At 45.5% G+C, this 20380-nt stretch overlaps 1 protein-coding gene across 1 annotated transcript in view; it reads left to right on the top strand.

The window, feature by feature from the left end:
* Positions 1 to 18282, top strand: part of LOC147736736 (alpha-tectorin-like) — a 233513-nt gene extending 215231 nt beyond the window's left edge. The window contains exons 11-12 of the mRNA XM_086952686.1: positions 17844 to 18115; positions 18200 to 18282. Of these exons, the coding sequence (XP_086808812.1) occupies positions 17844 to 18115; positions 18200 to 18282 (355 nt within the window). The remainder of the gene's footprint in view (positions 1 to 17843; positions 18116 to 18199) is intronic.
* Positions 18283 to 20380: the final 2098 nt, after the last annotated feature.

Here is a 20380-nt window from a genome sequence, read left to right as displayed (position 1 = left end):
CAAATTTGGATTTTCTCCTGAAACTGGTCCCAGCCGGGGCCCCTGTGTCTGTGTCTGTCAAGTATGCAATTTGTGTCCCATGTGCACTATCGAAGATGTCCAACATACTGGGACAATCCTCTTGAGTCTGTCCAGTTTCTAGTAATGTTAGATTCCTAAGAGTGGGAATGTCTCCTATTGCCAGTTCTCCCATATTCGGCTCCATTCCCTCCCTGGTGTGTTTCATTGTGTCCTTACCAGCATGTATTTTACATAGTTTTAATTTTCTCTCAAATTTGTATAAGTCCGCTCTTAGGTCAGCGTAGTCAAAGTTAGACTCTGGACAGAATTACAGTCCTAGTTGCAAAACATTTATCTCATTCTCAGTTAAAATTTTGTTAGTAAGATTAATTACTGTTAACTTCGAGTTGTTGTCCATCATAGTTGTCTCTTGTTCAGCTGGCCCCTTGTTCCCACGCCAGGCTTCTCTGTTGGCTTTTCTCCTGCTGTTCCTTTTGCGGTTGAGTCTTCGTTTCCTTGAGTTTTAAATATATTTATATAGATATAGGTATACTATATCTAAGTAAGGGGTGATTAAACCAACTTTACCCAGGCTGCAATTGCAGACCTGTGGTGTCAGTCTGGAGGCCCAACCAGGGGTGGCACAATACATGCTGCAGCCCCTGGTAGGCCTTGGGTGCACCTATGCCCTGGGTACCTATGGAACACTATACAGGGGCTCACAAGGGTGACCCAGTACCCAATCTGGTATGTACCTAAAGTACATGGTATCAATTTAGAGAGGGAACAGCTGGGCTGTGGGCCTGATTAGCAGGACCTCATCCATACTAAAGTCGAAAAACCGGTGAAACACAGCAAAAAGTGGGGGTAACCATAGGAGGCAGACCCTACTCTCCTACAGTTGCCCTTTCCTCTACCTTGGCTGGAGAAGAAGGTCCCCTGTCAGCAGTCGTTCCAGCCATTGTTCCTCCTGAACTGGTCTCGAGAAGGACCTTGATGGTACAGTCAGTCTTCCAGCCTCTTCAAAAACCTTCCAGGGAAAGATCGTTTTAATGGAGGCTTGCGCCTGGTCAAGAATGAGAAGGTTGTCACAAATGTATTTAGTTCCTTAACAAAACACTCTCCGAATAGGGTGCCCTCCGCTATGGAACCTGCTTCTGATGTAGCTAGCCCCCCAAGTTTAGAGTCGATCTTAAGAAGGAGGGGTCACAGGTCTACTCAGATGAACTAGGATGATATATACAAGAGGGTCCAACAAGTCTGACTGCCCGCTGTCCCCATCTGGGTACTCAGAGGATTGGATCCCGGACACCATGGTCTACCCGAGTCTTTATCCTTATCAAAGGAAATGTCCCTATCCGATTACCCCTCCCTCTATAGGAAACTGTTGCGTTGATCTCTGCTCATATACAGAACTGTGCACAGAGCATTAGGACATTAGTGAATTATGGTGCGCTAAAAACTCACCTCCGTGCCTAACAAAACCCTTACCAGCTAGCAATCAGGGTCACATTAGAACTTTGTCCTATAGCAAAGAAACCAATGATTAGACTATCCAGAACATTCGACTCAGGTCTATCTCGGGGAATAGTGGGAAGTGAAGACACCTTTTGGACACACTTGCAAATGGTTCGTAACGAAAGGAATAAGAGACACAGTAAGGTTAAATTCTTTAATTTAACGTCGTGTGCGCATGCGCAGTACCTTAGATAACACATGCAAACATATTACTAAGAATATTGTGATTAGCAGGGTTACAATTCCATAAAACACAAAAGGAGGAACCATATTACAATAGTAGTGCAAACAGGTAAAATATAGTGTCTAGTTATACACCCTCCCTGTATCTACGGGTTATATTAAAATATAGAAGGCTTCATGAGCACTGGGGGACCCCATTTACCTCTCCATTCAGTACGAGTAAATTACATCAGGTCTTTCTGCTTCTCTGGACTCATCCAAGTGTGTGATATCATGTTCAGTGTGCTATGATAAACGGAGCGATACAAAAGGGGATGATGGACGAAGCGTTTGAGAAAATCAAACACTCACCCCCAGTCAAATGATCTGGGTTGAATCCATCACCGTTCTTTAGCCCACTCTTCCACCCCAGTTCAGACATGGCCATATGCAAATCAGTCTTACCCTGTGCCTCATGGGAACAGTCCAGCCCGAACTGCCAAGCCATGTCTTCCCTGGACCGGAAACAAGTATCCCAGGACCGGTTTCGGATTCATAATCCTCATCAGCCAGGCTATCTTGAATCCAGTGGCCAAGTGAGCAAGGGACTCACGTCTGAGCATACCCTGCCAACTTATGGCGAACAAAGCGATAGAAAAGGGGATGATGGACGGAGTGTTTGAGCAAATCAAACACTCACCCCCAGTCAACTGATCTGGGTTTAATCCATCACCATTCTTTAGCTCACTCAGCCACCCCAGTTCAGACATGGCCATATGCAAATCAGTCTGACTCTGTGCCTCATGGGAACAGCCTTGACGGACTAGCACTCACTGTACAGCATGGGTACTCACAAACTTTCTCTCGGGGGCCAAATTTACAGTGTGGTTTGTGTCTGAGGGCCACACCAGTGGGGGCAGAGCCAGTGGGGGAGGGGGCGGGGCGGGGCTAGACCAACCAAAAAAAACTGACCATGAGGTTGATCACTGGTCCCTGCAGCGGACACCTTTGTCCACTGAGCCACCAGACCCGGCATACACACCTCTCTCTCTCGCTCCCTCACTCTGTCACTCCCTTTCCCTCCCTCTCTTTCCCTCTCTCACTCCCTCACTCTGTCTCCCTTTCCCTCTCTCACTCCCTCACTCTGTCTCCCTTTTCCTCTCTCACTCCCTCACTATGTCTCCCTTTCCCTCTCTCACTCTGTCACTCCCTTTCGCTCCCTTCCTTTCCCTCCCTCCCTTTCCCTCTCTCCCTCTCTCACTCCCTCACTCTGTCTCCATTTCCCTCTCTCACTCCCTCACTCTGTCTCCCTTTCCCTCTCTCACTCCCTCACTCTGTCACTCCCTTTCCCTCCCTCTCTCTCTCTCACTCCCTCACTCTGTCTCCCTTTCCCTCTCTCACTCCCTCACTCTGTCTCCCTTTCCCTCTTTCACTCCCTCACCCCCTTTCCCTCCCTCCCTTTCCCTCTCTCACTCCCTCACTCTGTCTCTTTCCCTCTCTCACTCCCTCACTCTGTCACTCCCTTTCCTTCCCTCCCTCACACTGTCACTCTCTTTCCCTCCCTCACCCTCCCTTTCCCTTTCCCTCCTTCCCTCTCACTCCCTCACCCAGTCTCCCTTTCCCTCCCTCACTTTGTCTCAATTTCAGGGATTCCGCACTCCTTGATTTGTTCCATAATTTGCCTGCAGTAAGAAGAATTCACATTTATTACCAGTGTATTCGTATTAGGCAGAAACTATTCTTGAATCAAAGCGAATAGGGTCTTGAATGCAGTAGACTCGAGTGCAAGGGACTCTGTAGTAAAGCACATGGCACCCTCCTAAACTTCACATGGTTAAATATGAGTAAAGATAAGTATTTTAAAATTCGTAATGCTCCATGAAAACTTTACCCGCCTACTTTCAGCTCTAATTTACCAATCCAATTAACCTGCTACAACCCCAGATACTAACCCAAATGACAGGAAAATTTGAGCCAGAGGATTGTCAAGTTGGATACAAGTGAATTGTCAAGTTAGTAGTTAATGTGTTTATGTGCCCGCAATAAAAATAGGCTATTCCTCAACACATCAGTTCTTGTGCTAACTTTTATATACGAGGACTTGGAATACATAATGCAACGTGCGTTGCAGGGGAAAGGAAGCCACCTTCAAGTCCCACAACCCAAGGAAAAGTTACTAGTCACAGCAAATTAAACTGGTCTATTTGGTCACTAGAATGTTGAGCGCTCAATTAAAAAATTGTAGCATACAACTTGTACACCAGCAATCCAACATCGGTCTTTGTTGCACCCTTTAATTTCCAACATTCTACTCACAGGGTACAGAATGTCAAATAGCCTTTCTGCTGCAGGCTATACCAGTTAGAGTTCATTCTTGTTCGAAACCTTTAACTTTGGTTGAGGGTAGCCAGTAAAACCACTCCCTTTCCCTCCCTCCCCATCCCTTTCCCTTCCTGCCTTTCTCTTTTCCTCCTTCCCTCTCTCACTCCCTCACCCGGTCTCCCTTTCCCTCCGTTTGTCTCCCTTTCTTTCCCTCTCCCTCCCTTTCCCTCCCTCTACCTCTGTCATCTCACCCTGCCTCTGTGTCAGCCCAGACTGAGACAGCTTCGGAGCACACACACACAGCCGCACCGAGTGCATTAACAGGTCTTTAAAAGACCATTAACATGTTACTGAGGCTGTGTTGTTCACCTCTTAGCGCCCCTGCAGCTCCACTCTAACTATGGCAGGAATCGCCCGGCCACCCCCCACAGAGCAGCAATCTCCGAGTCGCGCTGCTGCAACTTTTGTTGGTAGACACTCTTTAAAAAAAACAAAAAAAACACTGGTACGATATGTGCAATGTCCGCGGGCCGCCAGGGAAGGCTTGCCGGGCCGCTGTTGGCCCTCGGGCCGTACTATGAGTACCCGTGCTGTACAGACTTGTGGATACGTTGTATGTCTGGGGAAAGGCAAAACAAATCCGCTCTCATGAGAGAACCTTCGTAAATGCTTACTTGCAGAAACACGCAGCAGCAGTATCGTGCTCAAAAAGGAAAGCAAAGGAGAAAGATGGCGATTAACTAATGAAAAGCCATGCTAATATAACATACACTCATAAGGTGGCCCGAATCCATACAACAGAACCTCACAATCAATGTCGAGATTTTGGGTGACCGCGTTGTAGTTTTCTCCGGGTTTGTCTTCCTCCAAGTAGGGAGAAGTGTTGCTCAATGGTTAGAGCGGCAGACCCTGATGCAGAGGTCTAGCCCGAACCAGGGTTCAATTCCCTGCCTCGGTGGGTCTTGGGCTCAATTTCCGCGGACCTGATAATTCTCGCCTCGGTGCCTATTCTAATCATGGATCCCACTCTGCAACTCGGGCAATAGCTTGCTTAACCTCCACAACCGCCCCAACAACGCTAAGGATGCCTGGCTTCACCTTGGGGGTGCCCAGGAGTGGACGCCTAACAGGGAAAAGCCAGGAAGGGTTCCACAGCGATATGCGTACAAGCGCCTGGGATACCCCTTCGGGGGTCGATTCGGGCGCTATACAAATACTACTACATTTACATTTTACATGGTTTTTTTTTTTTTATTACCTGCTCCAGCTCCCGCACCTGCCGGGTAAGCTCGTCCCGTTTGAGCTGGCGATCCTTGTTCTCCACCGAGGAGATAGCGATAAATTTGCCCCAGAGCACGGCCTTCAGGGCAGCCCACTGCGTCGCACGGGAGGTATCGTCGTTATCGTTTACGCGCTGGAACACCGCAATGGCCTCGCGAATCTGTTGCACCGTCGAACGCCTGTGCAATAGCGTGTCTCGAAGACGCCAAACCCCTCTCGGGCGAGCCACCGGGGGTACATTGAAAGTACCCTCCACCGGCGCATGGTCAGAAAGAGAGAGGACCCCTATGTCGGCTGTCGAGGCCAGGGCGAGCATCGGGCCAGTCACAAGTAGATGATCCAGTCGCGCGTAGGACTTGTGTGCGTGAGAGAAATAGGAGTACGCGCGGGTCGCAGGGTGGAGGCGGCGCCACATGTCGTGCAAGTCCAGCTCCTCAAGTCGGGTACATTTTACATGTTTAAGCATGCGCACACTCTTACAGAAGGTTGCTCTGAGCTTTTCAAAACCTTCCTGGTGCCCTGGGTCATACTTAGAGGTCTTTTTTGCCCCACCACAGTACCACGAGATCCTGCCCCTAAGGGTCACTATACACCCTGGTAATGCTCTTGGCCAGCTTATCTACTTTATCCCTAAGTGGGGCCAGCGCTCTGGAGAGAGCTTGGGACATCGCTTGGTCCACCGCTGCAGAGAGGCCGTTTTACCTCTGCTTCTTGAAAAGAGGAATATTCGTGATCCCTGGAACTATACTTATTTTATTGAGGGTGAGAGCACACCTGTACCTTTATTTCGCCCTTAAAACCTGTCCTGGGCAGCCACGTCGCAGGTGTTCAAATGCTGTGTGAAACGGCTGCCGTACCCTCAATCTGCCTCCAGGTGGGGTTGTAGCCCTCTAGCCACATGAGGGGAGTCAACCACAAAGTGTTGTCAATTGTGAGGGTTGGTCGGGGAGAAAGAGTCCTGAGGAAACTCCAAGGAGCTTCACAGGGGAGTTCCCGAAACATGCGTGTGCTGCCGGTGAGAACGCTTGAAAGAAGCCGCCTCACTCGCCACTAATGTGGCTGATGGGAAGGAAACCCCTTGAGGACATGCGATAAAAAGTGAACCGCACTCGGGCAAATGCTTACCGTGCGCATTTATAAAGTTGTAATCATAAACGCTATTAGCACCACTGTAAACAGTCATCACTTTTGCTACAACAATTTATATCCATGAAGTAAGACAATTATGAAAATGCAGTGACTTAACTGACAAGCAGGGAAGAAAGAGGAACAGGAAGGGATATCACACACTTACATACACCGGAGTGGACTATGATTGGACTATGGTTACTAAGGCGACTCGTCCCCTATGGGTCATGCAATTGTAGTCTGCGTTGCTTTTTAAAAAAAACTATGGGGTCAATTAGGATGGCGGACGGACAATGTCCGTCCGCTATGCTGTCGGGTCAGGAACGTCCGCCACAGGGGCGGAGGTCCCGTGCCTCGAATTAGGATTCCTGCATTTTTAACATTGCGGAGGGTGGCGCTGAAAGCATCGCCCGCCGCAATGCTAAAAATGCATGTTGTGCGTTTCTAAGCACCAAATGACAGGCACCGCGCAGTGCCTGCCATGTTGTATTTTGATACACTGGGGGTTACCATAGGTACCCCCCATGTGCACCCCCCAGCCCCCTTCACCCTGGGGGCCCACAACGGGCCCCCAAAGCAAAGACCGTATGCGGAAAGGCATTGCCCACAGCACATCATAATATGGCTATTAGACAACGCCACCATATTAGACTGTGAGAGCTGACATCACGAAATCTAAACCAAAGCACAATCTCCTTGCCCTCTGGAACATGAAGCCGGTGGATGGCCACCACAGATGTGGCAATTGTGTTGCACGCCCAAATACTATTGAAGGGAATGAATTCCAACATTTGGATGTGAAGTGGAAACATTCCGGGTTTTCAAACTATAAGACAAAAAACGTAGTATACGTAATAATTTGTCCATGCAAGAAGATCTACATTGGCAAAACCAATCAACAGGTGAATCTACACATGACCGCCAACATGGAAGTTTCCCTGCCTCAGAAACGCTATTACCGACAGAGAGCACATTCCAATCCTATGGCCGATCACACGTTTGATTAGTGTTACCCAGGAGCGGCTTCCATGTAGCAGCTGTAACCACTTTGAGGGTATACAGACCCGCCCTGGCTGAGTTAAGAGGGTTCTCATTTTAATCTTTACTTATTATAGCACGTGCACTACTCTGTTTATTATTGTGGTCCTGAAGAAGCACCAATGACCTACGGGCAACAGAGGCGCGAAACATGTTGGCCTTGACTTTTGACACCTAGGCCGAATGGGCCCTTTTAGGGTCAGTCATTTTTTACACTATCACGTGCACATAAATTGATTTACCCTCCTTTTACCCAATCCCCACACACCCGCATGCAACATCCGGCAATCCTCAAAAAAGATCTCCGATAAAGTGACCCTTCGGGGGACCCGTAGGGAATTGCAGCGCCGGCCCTACGAGGAGCAAAACGCCCGATGATGAAGCATGACACCCCCCGGGGTGTGTGAGGGCAGCAGAGGATGTAGAATTATTTTCCCTCTCACATTAGGACATTTTTAAACCTAGAATTACTTTAGTCTACCTTCTGTCTTAATTTTTCTTTGTTCTGAAATATGGGTGACTGTTAGCACCCCGATACATGGGTGACTTTTGCACCCTTGGTGACTTTTTGCACCTTGACACATGGGTGACTTTTGCACCCTTGTTGGTGACTTTTTGCACCTTGACACATGGGTGACTTTTGCACCCTTGTTGGTGACTGTTTGCACCTTGATCTATGGGTGACTTTTGCACCCTGATCTAGGAACTTTGTCCTCCTGTTGCTAAATTAATCTACGCATAAGCCAACACAGGTCACGCATCAGAAATAAAGTGCTAACCGCCCCTATGGTGGAGCATTTCGTTGAGAAGTCACATAATGAAAACGATTTCAAATGGTCCGTGTTGTTTACTATGATTAATACACAGCGCCCTACTGATGTCGACAAGGTGTTGTTGCAAAAAGAAGCATACCTTCTCCTTAACCCCTTCGATGCTCATCAGCTCGTCATGAGGCACGGTGCTCGTGTGCTCATGACGAGCTGAGCTCGTCATGAGCACACCCAGTTCTATTATGGCCAAGCACCGGAGAAGAATATCTGCAGCATCGATGAGGTTAAGTTCAATAGCACACTGACAGGCCTTCATAGTATGTCAAAATTATCTAGAGTATGAATTTCTGTGTAATCCTATGAGGAACAGACCACTAACATAGAAACAGCCATGTCGCATGGATGCACACGTTTTCACACTGAAACTTCAATGATGTCAATACTAGAACGCTAGAACATAGAAACACACAAAGTCATCAAACAGACCACTAACAGAGAGGCAGCCCTTCCCCACATAATGTTAGAATACACACACATACAAAGGTATTTTTTCAATTTTAATTTTTTTTATATTTTACATATTTTTTATATTTTTTATATCAAGCCGCCACGTAATAAAAACAATCAAGAACCAGTATGCTCCAGAATCCCTCTGTTTGAACTCGGCCAGAGCGCCACGCATCACTAATTACTTTTTAAGAACTACGTGGCCCAGAATGCCCCTGTGCACAACCTGGGCCCATAATGCACTTCCAAATGGCCGCCGAACAAACACAGGCGAGCTAGATGTTATCCAGTCACACACGAAGCAACCGGACGGAGCTTCCAGTGCGCGCCTAAAAGCAAATACCGGTATGTGTACATGTTTATAATCAAAACTTGGCCAAGTATACATTCAGGAGAAGGAGACTAAAGCCGTATTTCATGTTTGTTTATAGGCGCCAGCCGCCGGCGCCGCGACCGACATAACTTTGAGTGGGAATTGGCCACAAGCCGGCTTGAGGGGAGAGAGCGGCACACCCAATTGAATAACAGGTACGCTGCCAGCGCAATACGGGTGCTGGCGCAGTTTGTCAAGAGACTAGGGGCCTTATTTATGAAGGCCTTGCGCCGCCGGTGCGTCACTTTTTCCCATGTTAAAAGTGATGCACCGGCGGCGCAAGTCCTTCATAAATAAGGCCCCAAGTGTGTAAGGAGGATAGTGCCCTTATATTGATTTCTTGTTCCCTTGGCTAGGTTAGCCCAGGAACTACGTCTGTTCAGACCGCAGACTCAAACACGTGACACCGCGGCTGTTCTAAACATTACGAGGTACGTAGCATTCATGCTTTACGGATAGCAAACCGAGATGTGGCGCCTTACAATAGGTAGTGATAGATTTTTGAGTGTGTCCTCGAATAGGCATATCAATCAAGTCGAACGGTCCTCCTCCCCACCCGGCATCGTCCTGTGCACATAGAGGTATGCAATTGGGGTGAATGATACCAGTAATGCAGGGAAACACTTTGTTTGAACCAACACCCTGATAGTCTTGCATTAATCTTTATTGCAGAGATAAAGCAATCATACATAGATTTGCAAAACACAGTTCACGCAACCTGGAATTCGTGAAGCTTTTTCGAACTGCATAGTCCCAGTCTGAATAGAAAACCACAGGTACAACAACTATCTTTTTGAAATAATACAGGTAGACATAAGGCGTACAGGTTGTCAATGAAACTTTATTGTTTTCTTGCATCCTAAACAGATAAATGACAAGACCCTGATGAGAGTTTGGTAACTTGTCCCCGAACTCGAAACGCGTCGGCATACCACCAGGAGCAAACCAGTACATTGAGTGCAGAAGGATACTTGTTGTGTTTGTTCTTTGCTCCTTAGATTTGACGTTCTCTTGCATATTTCTGAATAAGAATTGAGTTGGTAACAAATGAAAATTGAAACGTCTATTGTCATTTTGATGTTTTTGATTTGTGATGGTTAATTTATTGTAATTTTTTGTGTTGTACAAAATGTGTATATATGTGTAAATATTGATCTAAGTGTATGTAAATATGTATTTCTTTTCTGCCTGAGAGGAAAGACAAAAAATCTTTTTCGTAAAAATCACAAAAGTGACTGGTATAAATAAAAATACCTGACCAGATCTAATGAGATTTTATTTGGCCCTAGCAGAAGTAATATATTCTTTGTAAACAAGGAGGCTGATGGCATTATTGTTGTTTTTTGGTATTTAAAAAGGGTCCAGCCTACCCCTCGCCCGCTTAAGGACCTAACTCCTTAGTGTTAGAAACTGACAATAGTGGCATGACAGGAGTCAGTGTTTGATCTTGGGTTAGGTCTGGCATTTCGAGCTCTGCTTCTCTAATGAAATTCATAGAATAAAGCGAGATTTAAAACATGTTCAAGATGTATTAACCTGTATCCTAGTCCACATGAGTCTCTGCAATGGTACACTGAAAGTCGGCCATACTTAGGGCCCCATTATGGTAGCGATCCGCTCGGCCACATTCACAACCACATCTACCCCCCGCCATGTCACTATGGCGGGTGGTACTGTGACGATCGGAAAGTCCGTCTCCCGCTTTTTCTGCCGGTCGGCAATCGTCACTATTGCCAGACGGGTGGAACTCGAGCACAATATGGTGGTGGTGCCTGGAAGGCACCGCCATCCATATTATGAAGCCTGGTGGTTCAGGCCTTTCCATGGCGGCAGGCGGGAATTGCTGTGGGGGCCCTTTGCGGGCACACGGGGTGTGGGGGTTGTGGGGCTGCACTTGGGGGGCACCTATGGTACCCCCTTCATTGCCATGCACTAGGTGGCAGGCACCACGCAGTGCCTGTCACGTTGTGCATGGCAATGCCCAACATGTCTCTTTGTCATTGCAGCGGGTGCTGCTTACAGCAGCACCCACCGCAATGATAACGATGCGGGATGCGACCGCCAGGGTGGCGGTCGCATCCTAATTGGCAGTGCAGGACCGCTGCACCCCTGGTGGCCGGTCCCAGCACCACTAGGGTGGTGGGTCGACTGAAGTTCGCCTGCCACCCTAAAGGGGCCCTTAGTGAGGTGCGTGCATTAAAGTGAACGCATACTTTGTCACGTTTGAATATCTGAATGCCATCATGCCTCAGATATGTCTGCACTTCTACGTGTCGCCTGGCACGAGTGGTGCAGCGGATTAACCTAACTTAAAAAACATACAGTCTATTGTAAACCTGCACACATTTTGTCAGAGTTACTTCAGCCATCAGTCCCATAACCACAGATCTCTTAGCTAAGCAGGAGTCACGGAAGCACTGGAACACACAGCTTTATACGTGGCTGCACTGTATATTGAACAGCAAGTGATGCATGCAGTTTCTACTACGCACATTTGGAGAGTATGCACTGTTAAACAGATGTAGTCTACTACCTCTAGGCTTCAATACATGTGTTCTAAAAGGCACTGACCCACTCATTGAGGCATTGCGAGCTCTACCTCTCTAAGGAGACTGGCAGAGAAAAGTGAGGTTTAAAACAATATGTATTAACCTTCATCCTAGTACATAAAAGTATCTGCAGCTGTGTAGGTCTTACTAGATGTAACAGGAGGGCTAGTTGGCCATCAAGGACCCTCAATGGCCAAGGGGACTTCTTCCCCTAGTAGTAGTGCGCCAGGCGGCCCCTTTGCAGAGAGGTGGATTATGGGTGTGGCCATTTACCAGGTCTGAGCTATCCTGCTGAGTGAGACTTACTGGAGTTAACAGGAAGGTCGGTTGGCCTCCAATTACCCCTCCTGATATCTCTGGTAAGTCCCACTCAGCAGGATTGCTAAGAGCTCTTTGGGGACCACCCCCCCTTTCTCCACCACTCTGCTTTCGCGGCTCGTGGTATACTCGTGGTATACTACGTGTTCAGGCATGAAGTCCACTTTACTCCTGCCCGTAGGGACCTTGGGGACCAAGAATCCCTCCTGGTACCACCTATAAGTCCTACAAAGGAAACTGGTTGGAGGGAGGCCCAGCTCCTTTCTCCACCACTGTGCGAATGCAGCTGCTAGTTAAAAAAACCTTAGAAATTCACTGGAAAAAACCAAGGGTTACGGGGACATTATAGTTAGGAAATATAATTTAAAAACACCTAAGATATTCACTGGAAAACCAAAGGTTACAGGGATGTTATAGTTAGGCTCGGATTTCACAGGCACAAAACCAGAGAAATTCAGCAGTGATAGTTACTCGCCCCTGCAATGCACTGTTTATGGCCTCACATATTACATCACTCATGACATGGTCAGTGACATCACTGATGACATATCAAATGACATTTGTCTTTAACATAATAAAAAAGAAAAGACCCCAGGAGTACGCGAGTCTTCTTCTCCCTCACAGGAAATTCCGTCTTTTGTTCGTGAGGCCACTCTCATGTACTGGCAGCACCCACTGTGCGAGGAGTGGTAGCATTTACATATATATTTACACATTATAACTTTCTCTTTTTGAACACGGTGATATAGCAGTTAAGGCTACGGTAATGGAAACTAAGTCTCATTAGATTCAGAACTTATCGGAGGGGGGTGGTGGGGGGGCTCCTCAGGTAGCCTGTAGCAGGTGCTGCCAAGCCAACGGCAGCAGCAACTGAAGGGCAGTCCCTTCCCGTGGGGGGTAGGTGACACGGGGGTGGAGGGAGGGAACCTCTTGCTCCTTGCACAAGAGTGGGGTGGGAGGGGTGGAGAGGGGGAAAAATTTGAAAAAACTATTGACAACCTAAAGAGAAGACACATCACAAAAGATAAAATTATAAGCAACTTTATTTGTTTTTCTGCAATGCAAGAACTAAAGAACATCCACTTGGTTTTTTTCTATGATGGTTACTCGGTTTCAAAATGCATAAAATAAAGTGTCTTGCATGGAATGTAGCGGGGCTAAACAGTAAAAACAAACGCCGTCTGGTCACAGAAGAGCTGAGACTGTACAACCCCCATCTTATATTGTTGACTGAAACTCATATTGTAGGCAAGGACAGAAAAATACTACGCCAATTGGGATACGATATTGTTAGTTGCTCAACTTTTGGAGCCTCAATTAGAGGGGTAGCAATCCTTAAAGATAGACGATTTAAAGCCGAAATCTTGCAAACTAGTCAAGATAAAAATGGTAGATGGGCTATTGCCCACTTAAACATTGAAAACCACAATTATGTTGTCTGTGTAGTGTATGGCTCAAATCTGGATGAACCCAAGGTTTTTGACGACTTGAATGTAAAACTATTAGATTGGGATGGAGAGCTCATTATAATGGGGGATTTCAATTGCATCATGGATTACCACTTAGATACCACTAAGCCTAGGAGCTCTCAACGGATGCGGAAAACCAGAGCTTCTATCACAGAACTTAGCCGCATTCATAACATTAAAGATGCGTGGCGGTATTTATACTCAAACTCTCCTGGCTACACTTACTATTCGGCCCCTCATAAACTATGTTCTCGGCTAGACATGGCCTTTGCGAGTCCTAATCTTCTCAACAAAAGTACAATGGAGGTATGCCCCCGAATAACATCTGATCATAATCCTATTATATTATCATTCGATACACCACATTCACATACCTTCTTTAGACCTTTTTCTTTTCCCAGACATTTAACATCAGATCCAGATTTTATTTCACAGCTAAAAACACATCTTATTGACTATATAGAATTTAACCAGAACTCTACTACATGCGATATTGTCTGGGACGCTTGCAAGGCAAGTATTCGGGGGTTCACTCAAAAATATGTACTCAGACAAAATTCCGAACTACGTAAATCTAAAACAACTTTAATCTCCAACATCACCGCTCAAGAAATACAACTAGCTTCGGCACTACTGTTAAATTTGCCAACGATTACAGAAATAGGTCTTAAGCTAAATCAACTAAAATCGGAAACTAAAGCAAAGTTTATTAAAAAAAACAGTATTCATCTTCATAAATACAAGATCGAACAGTATGAGGGCGGAGATAAAATAGGAAAAATTTTGGCCTACAAAGTGGCAGAAGACAGAGCCAGTACTTCGATCACCAACATTCGGGGTTCCGATAACAAATTATATGTCCAACCCCACGATATCTTAGAACAATTTGCGGATTTCTATAGGACCCTATACACCCCAGAATCAATACCAAATGAAAAAACAATACAAAGCTATCTAGATGACCTCCCTTTAAGTACACTTGATACTTTAGAAATTGATAAATTATCCGAAGAAATAACGGAACAAGAACTACTCCAAGCTATTGCTGTCTTGCCAACCGGAAAAGCCGCAGGGGTAGATACCATTCCCCTAGAGATTTACAAGGCTTGCTTGGAGGAACTTATGCCTATATTATTACAAGTTATACAATCTATTGGGGTGACAGGAAAGGCTCCAAAATCATGGAATAAAGCCAAAATTATATTTTTTCTTAAAAAGGGCAAACCAAAAGCTGAGAGGGGGTCTTATAGACCTATATCTCTGATCAACACAGATGCAAAAATATTTGCTAAAATTCTAGCTTCTAAATTAGCTCCACATATGCCTAAACCCACAACAACACGGGTTTGTAGCCGGAAGGGACACCACCATCCATGTGAACACAGCTATAACAGCGTTTGACGTGGCCGAAACAGAGACCACCCCACTCGGTATGATACTACTGGACGCCGAGAAGGCTTTTGAACGAGTGGGGTGGGATTATCTCTGGCGGGTCATGATCAAAATGGGGTTCAATGGCTATTTTCTGAAAGGGATACAGGCACTATACGACAACCCTCTAGCCTGTACCAGCTATGGGGGACAGACTTCTGCGGACTTTGAGATTTCTAGGGGCACCCTCCAAGGCTGCCCCTTATCACCCTTATTATTTGCCCTATCACTTGAACCATTCCTGCATTCCCTTCAGATACAACCTGGAATTATCCCCTTTAAAACTAATGAACAGCTTTTGAAAATTACGGCATACGCCGATGATGTCGCGATTTACACATCCGACATAATTAAAGCATTACACAGTATTAACTTAGAAGCTCAAAAATTTGGCAAGGTATCCGGCTACAGACTAAATATAAACAAAACACAAATCATAACTAATTACTCACCAGTGGACAATGTTCCTGAGATATGCAAGACTACCACATACCTTGGTGTTAAAATCACATCTAAAATAAGAGAAATAAATAATATCAATTACAACGAATTAATTAAAACCACCACCGCCTTGCTAAAAAAATGGCATAAATTACCACTGAACCTAACTAGTAGAATCAATCTCATCAAAATGAAGATACTACCCAAATTTTTGTATCTCTTTCGCTCCATACCGTTAGCACTAAACAATTCCTTCTTTAAACGGTTAGACGGAATATTCAGCAGCTTTCTATGGGGGTATAAAAAAGCTAGAAGATCACTGAAGCTCCTCAAAAATAGCACAGACAAGGGCGGCCTTAATTTTCCGGATTTTAAACTATACTTTTGGTCTTCATTCATTAGTCGTCTCAGGTCTTTGCTACTTAACGAGGACACCTTTTTTTTCACTCTTTTATGTTAAAATCTGAATCAAAATTGTTTTTGTTGCGAACCAATGATCCTAACTACTTCAAGAGGGTGAAGTTCAAGACCGCCAAAGACATCGTTAGGATATGGACTAATATTATGGCCTACTGTACAACTTCTTTTTACCACCCGAAGCTGCAGCTATGGGGTAACCCGGGTCTTCCGGGTATCTTCAATGACGGAACAGCTCTTAGATGGTCTGCTTATGGTATCAATACTCTGGGAGACTTATACGGCGCAGAGGGGTTTTTAAGCTTCCACATCCTTCAAACTCTTTATAACATAACGGAAACTATGAGATTTAAATATATACAAATACACGATTTTTTAGTAAGAAAGAAACAACTATTCAATATCTTAGACAGTGACATTTGGAATTGTCTATATTCTACTAAAACCAATTCATTGATAAGCGAAGCTTACAAATCCTTCTGCGCTGTAAAAACTGATGACTGCACAAAATTAGCAGAAAAATGGAGCCATAAGACTGGTTAACACATAACTTCTAACCAAATCACACGCTCTTTCTCCAATATTAACAACGTTGTGCGATCATCCAGCTTAAGATTACAGCAGTTTCGCACAACATGCATGTTGTACTACACACCAGAAAGGATATCCAATTGGTCCCGCGATAACACACATGGGGATCGTACCAAATGCCCTAAATACTCAGCCAACGCGGCAGATCTAGGACATATGCTGTTCTCTTGCCCAATTTTAAAAGACTTTTGGGGAGGCTTACTCAAAATCTTGGAAATCAAAAACACGGTTTTACCCACTCTCACTGTATTATCTGTACTGTTGGACATACACCCTGTTTCTCACCCCCAATCGTCTCTGATAACGATTCTTATGTCTTGTGCTAAACTCGTGTTGGCTAGAGCATGGATAAGCCCTAAACCTCCTGATATTTGGGAATGGTGGTTATTAGTTAATGAAATTTACTCTATGGAGCAAGGATTAGCCAAACTAAGAGGGGTTCGCTCATTACAAAAATTTCAGAAAATATGGGGAAACTTTATTGATGGTCCCGCGACCAACCAGGAATAGAAAGAAAATTTCTTTTCGGTATCTATTTATTTATATATTTATTTATTTATTTTTTTTCTGTCTTTTTTTACTATTTTATGTATGTATGAAATTAATTATTTTGTTATTTTTTTTTTTTTTTTCTTTTCTCTGTACACCAAGTGGAAAAAATGTAATTAGCTCCTCTTGGGGAGCAGGTTACTTATATTTTGTAAGCAAGGATTTTGTATAATATGTACCATGATGTGCCTCCTCTAAAGTTTGTCAATAAAAAAAAAAAAAAAAAAAAAAAAAAAAAGGAGTGGTAGCCTTGAATTTCAGCCTAACTATATCGCCAGTTTGTAGTTATAGTTAGGACCATGATTCCTATTAAAAGTGTTGTTTGACTTGCCTATATCTTTGGCGGCGTTTGATGAACCTTCACGAAATCTACCCCAGAAATTGTCATGGTAAGTCTTGTTGTGCATGGAAAGTTTTGTGGTGATTCATAATCTGGGAGGCAGAGAAAAAGGGGGTTAAACAGGGAGTGCTTTCCATGTTAATTCCAAATCTAATTGGGTTAATGAGGAATCTAGTATACAACTGTTGTTTATTGATCAACTGCTGTTGCACTGATAACAAATTATTTTCTCATTGGGACCGGTTTTGGGCTAACAGCCCTCATCAGCCAGGCTAGATTGAATCTAGTGACAAAGTGAGCAAAGGACCCACGTCTACTCGATGATGATTTCAACCCAGATCCGTGACTGGGGGTGAGTGTCTGAAACGTTTCAGCGCTCCATCCATCATCTCCTTGTGTTTGCTTTGGTCACCCTAAGTTGGCAGGGTATGCCCAGATGTGGGTCCCTTGCTTACTTTGCCACTGCATTCATGCTAGCCTGGCTAATGAGAGCGGTGCATAAACTTCTGCCAAACATGTGAGTTTCAGCCTAAGAAACTGCATTTGTCACCGCTCAAGACCTGAAACAATGCTGCTTATTATTGGGGCACTACCTCATCCAACTGTCCACTGACCCATCTCCATCTTTGCTCGACCCAGGTGCAGCAATCAGACGGAAGGACCAGTCTGGTCATCGAGCAATAGCTCCCAAATAGCAAGGGATTTCTGCAGGGTCCTCACCAATACTTCTGGACCCTTTGCTGATTGCCGCTGGTATGAGAGTCCTGACCCATTCTATGTCTCCTGCCTCTACGATGTCAGCCTTTATGGATGGAGCAACTACATGCGCTGTCGAGCCATCCGATCCTACGAGCAAATCTGCATTGTCCGTGGAGCAGCAATCTCAACATGGTGGCCATCTCTAAACTGCTGTAAGATGCAACATATGTTAATATTACAAGTTAAAAAAGGTGTGTGTATGTTTATGAAATGGTGAAGAGCTTGGTTTTTACCAGGTCAGGATCTTATCACCTTGGAAGAGTCTCTTGACAGGCTGGTATCATCCAGAGATACCTGTGTAAGTTCTGAATTGAGGTGAAGGAGACACAGGATTTGAACCGTGGGCTTCGCGCTTCTGAAGTAAGCTGATGCCTCATCCCAATAGCCAGGCTCACTTCCGAACCACGAACCCCAAAGGTGCAACCGACTGTGATGCTACTTTACAGTTCTGCAAATGTTGACATAGAGTTTTGCATATATTGGGGCTCTGAAGGCAAGAATCAAGTGAAACCCTCTGTGGGCAATGCAGACACTTGGGTTGTTATTTCTGGTATACTTAAGACTTCTCATGCATTAGTGATTTTCATGGTCATGTCCTCAATGGGAACAAACCAAGGTAAGAGTGTTTGTTTATACTAACAATGTTCATTGTTACTGCATGGATCGGAGCAGGGCAGCAGCCTTCCGGGTCTCCCAGGTGGGTGCGAACGACGAGCTGGAGTTGCATCTCAGGAGATCATCAGGTAAGACATGGAAGCTGCTCGGTGAAAGGAGGGTGGATGGACATGGAGGTGACTATAACAGTCCATCCTTTATTCTAGGTAATATTTACCAATATTTCTGAGAAGGTGAGATGAAAATCTTGCTTTTGAATGGTATATAATGTTGCATAATTGAGTTTAGGTGAGGACTCTTTGCCTTCATTACTCCTTGAGTCACAGACCCCTGATCATTTCTACTCCAGGCACTTCTGCTCCCAAGGTCCAGCCCCAACACACCTTTGATGGTGAATTGATTCTCTCCCTTTTTCACTACACTGAAGCAGACCTGAGTCAGTGGCACCTGGCATCGGTGAACCCAAGACATGCCCTGCAGTTGTCCTGGTCGGTGCTGGTCCCCTCCGCAGTCACTCATAAGCACCAAGGGGCAGATCTAAGAGCCCTTCCTGCACAAAAACAATCTCCCCATGATGCAGGCATCTTGCACCACGGTCCAAGGGGGCCTGCGCCGGCGCATGGCTGCAGTTTGTGCAACAGCGCGGGGGAGAGCACAGGAATATGACATATTATTGAAAATATGTTGCATTCCTGTGCTTCGGAAGTGCCGCAGCGTGGCGCATCCACAGGGCTTTAGTTGCCGCGCTGTAGCACTTCCTTGTAGATCTGCCCCCAGCGTAGGCATTCCTACGTTTACATCGGACCTTCATACAGGCGATGAGGAGGTCCTACTGTGCACACGACTCATTCAGCCTAAAGTAAATACTTCAAGTCTGATCACTCAATCACAAACAGCACAATATACTCCATGCTGTGTGCTAGAGCCCATCAGTGTAGGCATAACCAGATAGTGAGTGCACCTAACATCTGTGGGACACGCAGCACCTTCTTTAGCGATAGTCGTCTACCTGTGAGTGTGCTCTAAACTAGACTCTCTTCCAGGAGGCAGTCGCCTGCAGTTCATCCCCTGGGAAAGAGGTAGGATCCCTTTTCTGGTTACTTTGCTTTATCTGTGTTAGATTGAGATATAATGTTCTTGTTTGTGTTCCCTTTTTCTCCTCTAGATCCTCTTTCCTGTAGGGATGGGACATCTTGTCACATCCCTCGCGTTGCCCTGAGGGGCAAGGAGCGGGTGCTCCAAAACATTTTTTCAACAGACTCAGGAAGGACCTTGTCGCGGTTCTGTTGCCCAGAGCCTTTAGTCGGAAGTGCACCCTGATGGGACATTACATGGATCTTGGGGCTATCTCCACACAATGCTCCCACAGCACTATGACTGTCAATACTTTAATGTCTCGGTGGGCAACCTGGAATGACCTGCTAGCCGCAAGCTTGTTTAGAAATATATGCCAGCGTTACTGTAATTCTGAACCCTGAGAATAAATCCAATGACCCACACTCGCTCTCTCAATGATCCATCGCTTCACAGCCCCGCCACTGAGGTCAAGTGGGCTCCACGTCTGTGTGTCACTCCCTTGGAATTGAAGTAGATACTCAGACATGCACTGGGGTTCTCTGCCCTGAGTCACGCTGAGCACTTCTGTTCAGTTCAATCCTGATACTCTGAAACTCGACCAAAAGTACATTCTGGAAGTGAACTTTCTTCACTCCAAAGCTTTTCTAGCATCACCATTGCTCTCATTTACATACTTTTCTATAGACAAAACCTACAAAAAAGCAGTGCATGTGATTACAATTATC

This window comes from Lissotriton vulgaris, chromosome 1_2 (assembly GCF_964263255.1).
Source record: "Lissotriton vulgaris chromosome 1_2, aLisVul1.2, whole genome shotgun sequence".
Lineage (NCBI taxonomy): Eukaryota > Metazoa > Chordata > Amphibia > Caudata > Salamandridae > Lissotriton > Lissotriton vulgaris.
The sequence above is the reverse complement of the archived record's forward strand: the minus strand, read 5'-3'. Positions and strand labels throughout refer to the sequence as shown.